Source organism: Sphaeramia orbicularis, chromosome 16 (assembly GCF_902148855.1).
Source record: "Sphaeramia orbicularis chromosome 16, fSphaOr1.1, whole genome shotgun sequence".
Classification (NCBI taxonomy): domain Eukaryota; kingdom Metazoa; phylum Chordata; class Actinopteri; order Kurtiformes; family Apogonidae; genus Sphaeramia; species Sphaeramia orbicularis.
In genome coordinates, this window is record NC_043972.1 from 11,877,056 (window position 1) to 11,889,203 (window position 12,148).

General features: G+C 35.2%; 1 protein-coding gene across 3 annotated transcripts in view; it reads left to right on the forward strand.

Moving 5' to 3' along the window:
- Window positions 1-208: 208 nt before the first annotated feature.
- plecb (plectin b) overlaps window positions 209-12,148 on the forward strand; it is a 70,668-nt gene continuing 58,728 nt past the window's right edge. For all 3 annotated transcript variants that reach the window (XM_030158899.1, XM_030158900.1, XM_030158901.1), the window contains exons 1-2: window positions 209-270; window positions 10,069-10,158. In XM_030158899.1, the coding sequence (XP_030014759.1) occupies window positions 265-270; window positions 10,069-10,158 (96 nt within the window). In that variant the 5' untranslated portion in view covers window positions 209-264. The remainder of the gene's footprint in view (window positions 271-10,068; window positions 10,159-12,148) is intronic.

The window sequence follows — 12,148 nt, forward strand, 5'->3', positions numbered from 1 at the left end:
ACATCCCATAATAACTTCAGACAAAACAACAGCTTCTATTTTTGTCACTTTTCTAGACTTGTTTTGACAGTTGTTTCTTAATGGTTCTCACCCTCAGCTTGTCCTTGAAAACATCGTCATGTTTGTCAGAACTTCTACGATGATCATTTTATAAATAAGGGCGTATGTTCTCTAACTGTGTCTGATGTTCTCTTTTCTGATTTTGCAGATGAACGGGATCGAGTTCAGAAAAAGACCTTCACAAAATGGGTGAACAAGCATTTGATGAAGGTACGAGCTTTTCCTTTATGTTGAAACAACGCAACAACAACAAAACCCCTCTGAACACACGCTCTCACACAGAACAAACCACAGTAGGAATCAAAGGTTAAATGTTCTCCTCTTTGTCATCTGGACATCAGAATGAAAGTGCACATGTTTACTCAGTGAATCATGGCTCACATGGTTTAAAGCTGCAGCTCGGATATGAACAGGTTGAGATCAGAATAAAAGCACATAAACTGATTAGAACATGGGGGTTATGGTTTTATGGTTTTATGAGGATAGTGTTTGGGTTTACAGTGGATTTAGGAGATTACAGCAGTGGTTCTCAAACCCTCAGGGGGGCGCCAGAGATCCCGGGGGGGCACGAGGCTTTGTCCTGTTCGAGGTTGTGAAAATTCTATTTGTGGATGTTAAGGAAAAAAACTCAGACACCTAATAAGAGAATTATTTAGTGGTAAGTTGTCTGGTTTTTGTTTAACTTGTGCTGTTTCTCCCAATTAAATAAAGGGATCGAACATCTCCTGGAGGTTTGGAAACTGGAATTCACTCAAAAGACTTCCCAGGAGGATTTTTTCCTCTTTTTCTTTTTTTTTTTTTTTCTAATTTTAAATTACTAGCGGCATTGTACCCGTGGTGCCATTGTACGATAGCGCCCTCCCGTGGTGCAACAGCGTGACATCGATCGGACAAATACGCCTCGGGCACAGAAACGTCCATTATAGTAGGATACATTTACATAAACATGTACTTAAACATAAGGGACCACACAAACACAATACAAAAAAATATATAATTATACCAGAGACCTACAGACCTATTAAACACAAAAAAGAGAAGACAAAAAAAACACACAAGGAAGAAAAGTTTAGGAACCACTGGATTAGAATACAGATGGGTGCTTCGATGGAACTGGTCCTAAAAACAGGACATGGAGACACTGAAAATTCAAACCAGATGTAGATAAATGTTATGAAGCAGGTTTGGAAGAACTTTAGGTCTATTTTAAAAATAAATATTTACTGAGATAAAGAGAAACTATTTTTCAGATAAAATACATTTTTATATTATTTTATACCAGAATCTGCATGTAACACGGTCAAAAGGACATGAAAATTGCTAGTATTTTTTGAATATCTTTTTATTGTCTCACAGGTGCATTTTGGGAATCGAAGTAAATATTCAAGGCAGTGTTTCACAAAAATGGCTGCTGTTGTAAAATCACTTGCGATTTATTAGTGTTAAAATGTTCAAGTTCCGCATGTAATGCCAGTGGACACAATGGGTTCCACACCAAACCTGGAATGAGACTGAGATTGATGAAAAACCCACATGTGTGGATTAGAAAAACCACTAGGATCCACACATTGAACACAGTGTCTTTATTTAGAGTCTATAGAAGACCATTTACACACATGTTTTCACATCTAATGCACTGACAGCTAGGGAGATTTAATGTCCATATTTGGGTCCTCTTTTTGGACCCAATATTTGATTATAAATTCATTAATTATGGGATGGCTTAGAGGAAGAGTATAATTTTTTTTGCATTTATCTGAGGTCATCATTAGGTCCATCCTGGGTGAAAATATGTCTACATTTACCTTTTATTATTGGGTCTAAAAAGATGGAAAAGTGACAGATACTCAAATAAACCCAGTTTCATGGAAACACCCATTTACAAGGTGAAAATTTGGAGTTTATTGGATATTATGGTAGTATTTTACTGATCTGACCCACTGGAAATTGAATTGGTCTGCATGTGACCCCTGAACTAAAGTGATTAATATCTTAGTGTAATTTTAACATTTCCCAAATTCATCCTTGATCTAAAGGTTGTGTTTTTTTGTTTTTTTACTTGGTTTATAGAACTTTTCAACATTTGTAGAACTTTTCATTTAACAAGTAAACGTTTAGAATTTCAAGTAATGTATTCATGATACAGAGATTGACACCAGACACGATCAACAAACAAAAAAAACAAAAAAACAAGGTAATACAAACAAGACATGTATAAAAAGACAGTCAAGACAGTGCATTCTGGTACCGTTAAAGAAGATAGAAAATAATAAATAAATAAACAGGTCATTAACAATATAAACACCTAAATGGATTTAAAGTTCCAGTTCCGCGGGTAACATATTCACGCAGTGTGAAAAGGCTCCATATTTTGTTTCATAGACAGACCCAGCTGTGAATAAACAGTCGACTGCAGCAGGAGAATGCAGGTTTATTCTCCTAAATGACACCTTTACCTCTGCGGTCATCCATCCTTCAGCTGTGTGTTGTTTGACACAGCTGTAATAAACACACTAATTAGCTCCTGCATCACTGCTCTGGGATGGTGAGGTCTGTCCGTCATCAGCTCCGACTGTGTAAAGCCTCCATCAGCGTCCGTCCATTCTCACTGACCTCAGACTAAAGCCCTGAAAGACCTTCAGCACATCACACATTCATGGAGGTAAACAGGTCATGACGGGCTGAAGCCAAACAAACCCACCTCCTCACTCTGGACTTTCTCATTAACCCTTCGGTATCCGCCCACAGAAGCCCTTTAACCAGCAGAAGCGCCTAATATGAACAGTACTGGAGTAATGTCAAAATGTTTTAACAGTTTGTTTTTTAATGTTTTTACTTTTTTTTTTTTTTTTTTTTTTTATATTTCATCACCTTGAGCCATAAACAAAAATACCAAATACTCAATAATTGACATATTTTTTAACCCTTTAAATGCCATGTTTGTTATGGAAATTAACCATAATTTTGATGCAAAAAGAACTAAAAACCCCCTTTTCCCAATATTCTACATAAAAATTTGTGTTTTGTTGTTTTTTTTTTTCATCCTGGCATAAGGCAAGACAAGTTTATTTGTATAGCACATTTCATGCACAGGACAATTCAAAGTACTTTACATAAAAGCATCACAGGAGAGGCATAAAAATACATTTAAGATGAGAGAAAGTTAAAAATTAAAATAGAAATTCAAATCATCAGCGATAAAATGTGATTTTAAAGCTCATTTAAAAGACATTATTTAAGCGTTTAAGGGAAAGCTGCAGTAAACAATAATGTTTTCAGGCCTGATTTAATGATCAACACCAACATAGGTTAATATACATTGCTATTTTTTGTGTTACATTAAACGCTAACATATGTCAATGGGCATTTTTTACTCACTTGGTACAAGGGTGTTAGTGTAGGAATTAAAAAAATTTTCTAATGTACTTATTTTAGTGGATGGGTGACATTTTAAAAAATCATGCAAAAATGAACAACTTTTGAATTCTGACCTAAAAGAAATTGTGAAAAATAATATGACCTTTTGTAAGATGAAGTGCAAAGTGTGCGTAATATGCTCACCCAGATACCGGAAGGTTAAATTGTACTTGTTTTTATCAGTACTCTAACTGTACCCAGAAACATTTTTGAGTTTTTTCTTGATTTTTGGTGTTTTTTAATCAATCAATCAATCAATCAATCAATCAATCAATTTTATTACAAAATTATTACAAACAGTTAAGATCAACAATTCATTTACAAGATACATTATTATGTAAATATGTAATATTTAATTTTGTTGATGAAATATAACAAAATGGGATTTTATATGTGTAAATCAACAATGTGAAGAAAACACATTTGTAATTTGCATTTATTTAATCAGAAAGCTCCCACTGAGATCAGAGAAGTTACATTTTTGGCCAAATTGCGTAAATGTATTAAACTAACACAGCTGCCTCATTTTGCATCATTGGCTACAACCTGAAAAAATATGACTTAAGCAATTATACTATGAGGCTAACGATGATGACTATTTATAACATGAAGTGCAAAGTGTGCGTAATGTGCTCACCCAGATACTGGAAGGTTAAATTTTACTTTGTTTTATCAATACTCCAACATTTTTGTGATATTTTGAGTTTTTTTCTTAATTTTTGATGATTTTTTTGTTGATGAAATAACATAATGTGATGGGGTTTTTTTTTTTTTGTGGAAATCGACAATGTGAATAAAACGCATTTTTAATTCACATTTATTTAATCAGAAAACTCCCACTGAGATCATAGAAGTTATATTTTCAGCTGAATTGCGTAAATGTATTATACTAACACTACCGCTACATTTTGCATCATTGGCTACGACCTGAAACAATATGACTTAGACAATTATACTATGAGGCTAACGATTATGACTGTTTATAACATGAAGTGCAAAGTGTGCGTAATATGCTCACCTGGGTACTGGAAGGTTAAGGGTGAAAAATTAGCCGTTCTATCGTAAACCCCCATCTACAGGGCAGTTAAAACCCTCCTCTTCCAGGAAACTCCCACGGGCAGTGAAACATTTACAACCTCACGACATTAAGTGATTCCACATTATTTGTTCGTTCACGCCAACAGACATTGGCCCATTCATTTTTTTTGTTTCTAAAATGGAACAAGAGGGAAAACGTTAGCCCACAGAGTGTTTTCCTTTCCATGAATATGCAGCATATTCTGCTACCGATGGATGAGAACATAGTAGTGGCTCTTAAATGTTCTCCGTCAGTTTGGGGGGTGAGTCATGGGCATCTGGACTCACTTAGCTCCTTCTCAAAAGCCAAATTCTGGTCTGGATCCAGGACCCTCGGTGGTTGAGGCCAACGGTAGCACATGTGCAACACAGACGCAGATGTGGGTGGAGCCCCAAGACTGGCATTCATGTGTGGAGAAGAAGCATTTAGAGTAATATGGTAGACAGAGGGAGAAATGAATGTTCTGGAAAGTGTCTGATTCTCATATTAAAACCACCATAAACTAATAACTCTGGTGTCAAACTAACAACTTTGGTGTTTCTTCCCGTTCAGTCATTTCCAATAATGTGCAATAACCCCGTAAAATGTGAATTATGTGCAATAAGTCGTGCAATAATCTTCTATTCAGCAACAACAATCCAATATTTATTCAAATATAAATGCACTGTTTTTATATAGACTTGACTTCATAGATGTACATACTGTTAATATTGTTCATATTTATCATACTGTTAATATTATAAATACTGTGTCTATTCATATTTTATGTGTTTTTTTTTTATGTAGTTCGAGTCTTATTTTACTTTTGTGAAATTTTATATTCTTTTTTCTTACCATATTTTTCAGTTTTTCTAATTGTATTGTTTATTTGTTTTTATATTATTGCACTGACTGGAAAAGCACTGCTAATGTCATTGTACAAACAATGACAGGAAAGCCTTTTCTATTCTATTGTGTTCTATTGTGTTCTGTTCTATTCTATATTAGTCTGTTCTATTCTATTCTATTCTATTCTGTTCTCTTCTATATTATTTTCTTCTATTCTATTATATTTGATTCTATATTATTCTTTTCTATTTTATTCTATTCTATATTATTCTCTTCTCTTCTATTCAATATTATTTTATTTTATTCTATTCTATTCTATTCTATTCTATTCTATTCTATTCTATTCTATTCTATTCTATTCTATTCTATAACTCAGTTCTAACCCTCCTGTCTTCCTCTCTGGCTGTGATACTATCAGCTGTTGGAACCTGATGTTAAACTGATTTAATGTCTTCATGCTCGGTTTGGTGGAGGCGGACCGTAAGGGGGCAGACCAATGGGGGGGCGGGTTCAGCGGTGCGGAGCCGTAAAAGGACGCTGAGCCATTTCCTGTTCTCTGTAAATCATTTTATATTGTGTCGAAGACAGAACAGGACGTCAGAACATATAGCTGTTCTTTTGGAGCCTTGTTTCTCCATCGTCCAAACACTTCAGGTCTGTCAGTGAAAGGATCAGTTTCAGACGAATGCAGGTGAAGTCAACATGAAGTCACACCTGTGGCATGTTCCGGGTGGGGGTTTCCAAAGGGGGGGTGGGGGTGGGGGGGTCACAGAGGAGGGGAGGGCCACGGAACACAGAGGAGGGGAGGGCCACAGATAAGAGGCTGTCAGATACATGCACTAATGGTTTACACACTGAAAAGGAAAGGAAAAGAAAAGCAAAGCAGTGCTTTATGACCCTCAGAAGCATCTGTAGTTTATCATCCACCTTTGAGCAGCAACCAAGGCCTCAGAGAGGTGATGGACGACCATGAGATTAGATTAGATTAGATTAGATTAGATTAGATTAGATTAGATTAGATTAGATTAGATTAGACAAGACTAGATTAGATTAGATTAGATCAGATTACATTAGACTAGACTAGACTAGATATTCAGTTTTAATAATAGGATAATAATTATAATAAAGTGATAATGGTAATAGTCATAACAACAATATACAAGTAAGAATTTATGTAAGTAGTAATAATGAGAAGAAGAAGAAGAAGAAGAAGAAGAAGAAGAAGAAGAAGAAGAAGAAGAAGAGCTTTTTAACCAGTAAAAATACTAATTCCTTTTTACCCTGAAAACGTGTTAGATTGTTGAAAACATTAAGGTCATGTCTGATGAAATAAGTGTTCAAATGCAGCATCTGTCAGTCCAGAAGAAGAAAGACATAAGGAAAGTGCAAACAGACATTTCCCATCATGCCCTGCTCAGTCCTTCTTCAGTGTAAACTAAGACACAGACATGGATCATCAGTTTAAACCTGTGTCTGCAGGATGGGTTCAACAGTTCTCAGGTGGATCCATGGTGCTGCTCATGCATGTGTAGACAGTGAACCCTGGTGGTCGCCGTGGTAACTGTCAGTGCATCCATCTGATCTGCAGTCAGTGGATCTGATCTGCAGTCAGTGGGTCATAACTGTGTTGAAGTCAGTGCCAACATAAACCAGACGCTGTTGGAACTTGTACCATAAATGTACTGTCATTCCATTAGAGGGCAGAGGCAGCGCTCACCTGGGTTTAACCTGGATTAAATACATGCTGATACACTGGTTCTGATCCATTTGGACCAGAACACTGAGCCCGTTTACATCCACACCAATACTGACACCATTATGATCCCATTATTTAAGTGATCATTTAAACAGGATCATCTGATCTGTTTAATTAGAAAACAGCAGCAATCTACCTGTCTTATCTTATCTTAAATTATCTTATCATATCATATCTTAAATGATCTTATCTTGTCCTGTCTTATCTTAAATTTTCTTATCTTATCTTATCCAATCTTATCCTAAATGACCTTATCTTATCTTAAATTATCTTAAGTTATCCTGTCTTATCTTACCTTATCTTTTCTTATATTATCTGTCTTATCTTATTTTACCTTATCTTTCTTATCTTAAATGATACCATCTTTCCTTACCTTTCTTATCTTGTCGTATCTTAAATTATGTTATCCTGTCTTATTTTACCTTATCTTGTCTTGTCTTATCTTATCTTAAATTATCTTATCTTATCCTAAATTATCTTAAATTATCTTATCTTCCTGCATGTATACAAATTAATCTGATGTATTTCATTGTTACATCTGCACATGTGTAAAAAAAAAAACAATTAAAATCATAGAAAATGAAAGTTACGTAACTAACTATTGTCGTAAAGACAATAACAGGAAGTTTAATTCTATCATCACTATTAGAAACTTTACAGATTGAAGGTCCTACAGCGGGGAAATTCAACGGTCGAAGCAGCAACAGAATAACGTCAAAGAAAATATGTGCAGCATACAGATCGTATATGTTCGTATGTACTCTGAAATAAAACCGATAATGGACCAAAACATCTAAACCAGGGTTTATGATTATCGCTTTTTTTTTAAGATCTGCTTATTATTTGGATTTTTCTGGTCATGTAAACAGACTCATTCTAATCACTATGTTTATTTGAGGTAAAATTAATTCCTCTGGTCTTCTCCTTTTCCATCCATTACTGTTTTCATCCCTCTCTCCTTCATCTTCCATCCTCTTCCTCTCCTCAGCATTGGTGGGTAAAGGTAGGTACCGGTCCATTCAGCAGAACCGGTCATGATTCCTCCTGCATGGAGACTCCACCCCCCCATGTCTGTTTTATAGCCCCTCCCACCGTCACCTGAATGCACCTCCTTTACAAAAAAAACACGCTGTTGGGAGTTTTGATGCCACCTTTTGGACTTCTGTTCACAGTTTGTGTTCACCAGGGCACGTTTCACCGCACAGATGCTGTTTTTTTTTTTGTTTTGTTTTGTTTTTTCTGATGGTTTCATCCATCATTTGTCAGAGATGACAGCCTCCATTTAGCATCTTTACTCAGTGTCAGGCTTGGCTGCTTACGGCGATGAATTCCTGACCTGTGTCGAGTTGTACTCCTGCAGAAAAAAAAAAGCTCAGAAGAAAGTAAAGAATGCAAATCCGATGCCCAACCCTTTAGAAAAGTTCACTATGTGGACAAAAGTAATGGGACACGTTGGATTCAGGTGTTTCTCTCCTAACAGGGGTCTGGGATCCAAAACACTAATGACGAATGTCAGAATATAGTTTTATATTATGGGTACATATCAGTGCATTGGTTAGTTTGGGTTAAATTATTATCTTTGTTTATAAAATGACTCAGAGATGGTGATAGATTTCTCTCAACATTGATTTTCTCTTTTTTTTTAATCTATGACTATGGTTTTAAATGTTCTTCCTCTAAATTTATAAAATATTTTTCCTGCTCTGACTGTAAATAATAATTTTCTACCACAACTAACCACCTACTTTCTTTTTTGTGTGTATTTTGCTCATTATGATGCTGTTTTCTTCATTTTTGTTCATTTTAAGGCTGGTTTTGTTCATTTTTTAGGTTTGTGTTGCTCTTCTTTTTTTTTTTATTTTGTTGTTTATTCTGTTCATTTTACAGTGTGGGTTGTTTTTTTTTTTGCTAACCATCTACTTTCTTCAAACTCCCATTTAAATTTAAGGAAATATTGATGTTTTTATCTTAGATCCTCATGAACAGGACATCTTACAGCTGTAGACATGATGTGTCCCAATATCTATGTCCGTATAGTTTATAAACATCAATATATCCTCAAAGTTTAATATTAGATTTTTCTTCCTCAGTGAGATGTGAAGAAAGTAGATTTTTATTAAAAAAAAACAAACAACAGTTAAAAGAACAGAACAGAATAAGCAACAACATTTATTATTATTATTATTATTATTATTATTATTATTATTATTATTATTATTATTATTATTACCTTTCTATAAACCAGGAAAACCTCACTGAGATGAAAACTCTGTTTTTCAATAGTGTCCTAGTACATTAGTTACAGACACAAACTTTCAAACACAAAAACGAAAACAAAATTAATACAAATGAGCAACACAAGCATAAAAAGTGAACAAAAAAGTCTCAAAATGAATAAAAATGGAGAAAAGAGCATCACACTGAGCAAAATACACATAAAAAAAGAAAGAAGCGGGTTAGTTGTGATAGAAAAAGTTATTATTTACAGTCAGAGCATGAAAAATATTTTAGAAATTGAGAGGAAGTCTTTGTTTAGAAACAAAGACAATAACTGAACCCAAACTAACCAATGCACTGATTTGTATCCCATAATATAAAACTATATTCTGACATTGGTCATTATTGTGTTGGATCCCAGACCCCTGTTAGAAAAGAAACACCTGAACTCAACGTGTCCAATTACTTTTGTCCATATAATGTACCTTTTTCTCCTCACTGACTTAAATCCTGGTTCTTGTGGTTCCTTCTGACCTGTCATGTGGGAAATATCACCAGGGTTGGAGGTTCAGTCACATCATTTATCGTGAAAACAAGTAAACAACGGCTACGTTTGTGCAAAAACCTGTGAAATGATTGGATGAAATAATGAGCGTGTTCAGCTTCGTTTTAACGCCGTAAACACCTCTTCCTGTTTCGTGTTTCCCATCAGGCCCAGCGCCACGTCACAGACTTGTACGAAGACCTTCGAGATGGACACAACCTCATCTCCCTGCTGGAGGTCCTGTCTGGGGAGACACTGGTGAGCCTTTGACCTTTGACCTCTGACCTTTGTTATGGATGGGCCTGAGCTTCAACTCTGTCTTATGTTATTTTTTTTTGCCTCAGTCATTTTCCACCCTTTAAATCAAATTAATTACACCAGGAGTTCTTACCTTCAATCGACCGTGAATATTGTCCCCGTGGCAACAACCTGTAACCATCTGCATCCAAGCTGTCAATCAAAGCCTTAACCTGAGCTGAACCTGTAACTGTACATGGATGCCCTCAGTTTTTAACTTCTACACATTATATACTCTTTATTCTTCTGTTGCATCCCCTGTAACTCCTTAACCCTTTGGAGTCCCTGAACACACCGTCACGTCCAAATAATGTAACTGATTTAAGATCAGTCTTTACTTACACTGGTGTTTAAGTGGAAATGTTAAAATAAAACTGAAGTCAAAAGTGTTAAAAGGACGAGTAAACCAGACCCATTATACACAATAAAAACAGAATTTACACTAATATTATCATCAGGTTAGTTCAGGAACAGACAGAAAAAACAGGATTAAAAGGAGGAAAAATGGAACTACATCAACCAATCAGATGGATGGGATCATAGGACAGCTGAATGGTGTTATATATAGATGTATATAGTTGTAATAGTTGTATATAGTTGTAATAGTTGTATATAGGTGGAATAGTTATATATAGTTGGAATACTAGTATATAGTTGTATATAATGGTATATAGTTGTAATAGTTGTATATAATTGTATATACCGATAGTTATGTATAGTTGAAATAGCTGTATATAGTTATATATAGCTGTATACAGTTGAAATAGTTTTATATAATTGTATAACGTTGTAATACTTGTATATAGTTGGAATAGTTATATATAGTTGTAATACTTGTATATAGTTGGAATAAATGTATATAGTTGTATATAATTGTATGTCACTCTAATAGTTGTATATAGTTATAATAGTTGTACATAGTTGTATATAGTTATATATAGTTTTCCTAAAAACTCCTGAGGCGTTACCTGCATTTTCATGTGAACAATTATGTATAACTTCATTATTTGATAAATATGTTTGGTTTTTTTTACGTTTTCAATTTATATATTCATTCTAAGTTATAAAAATGGTTCATTCAACATGTTTTTGGTGACAAATAGTAAAGAATTTAACCTTTTCCTTCCGGGATTTCCGTTTTTTTGTGTGAGTTTAGCTTCAGTGTGTCCATACAGCATGTCAAATGTAAAAATAAATACATAAGTAAATTAATAATAATAATAATAATAATAATAATAATAATAATAATAATAATAATAATAAATAAATAATGATACAAATAAAATCACACAGGTGATGATGTACTGATGAAAATGATACCAGACACAACAAAGTAAACAATTTAATAATGAGAAATAAAAAGGCTAAATCTAAAGTATTACAGAAAATCCAGTCTGACTCCTGAGGGTTAAACATTCATTTCCTCTCTTTCCTCATTTCCTCGGTTCTGTCCTTTTTTTTTCTTTATTCTTTGTATATTTTTGTGCCTGGAGTTGAGCTTCATGGCTGCTGTCGTTTATGGCTTCAGCTCCGTTCATCTGAAAACCTCCACAGTCTGAACACGTCTGTGGACCCTGAGGTGGAATGATCTCAAACACTGTTCTGCTTCTCATTCTCCTTCCTTCCTTCCTTCCTTCCTTCCTTCCTTCCTTCCTTCCTTCCTTCCTTCCTTCCTTCCTTCCTTCCTTCCTCCCTTCCCTCCTTCCTTCCTTCCTTCCTTCTTCCTTTCCTACCTTCCCTCCCTTCCCTCCTCCTTCCTTCCTTCTTCCCTTCACTCCTCCCTTCCCTCCCTCCTTCCTCTCTCCCTCCCTTCCCTCCTCCCTTCCTTCCTTCCTTCCTTCCTTCCTCCCTCCCTCCTTTCCTTCCCTCCTTCCTTCCTTCCTTCTCTCCCTTCCCTCCTTCCTTCCTTCTTTCCTACCTTCCTTCCTTCCCTCCTTCCTTCCTTTTCTCT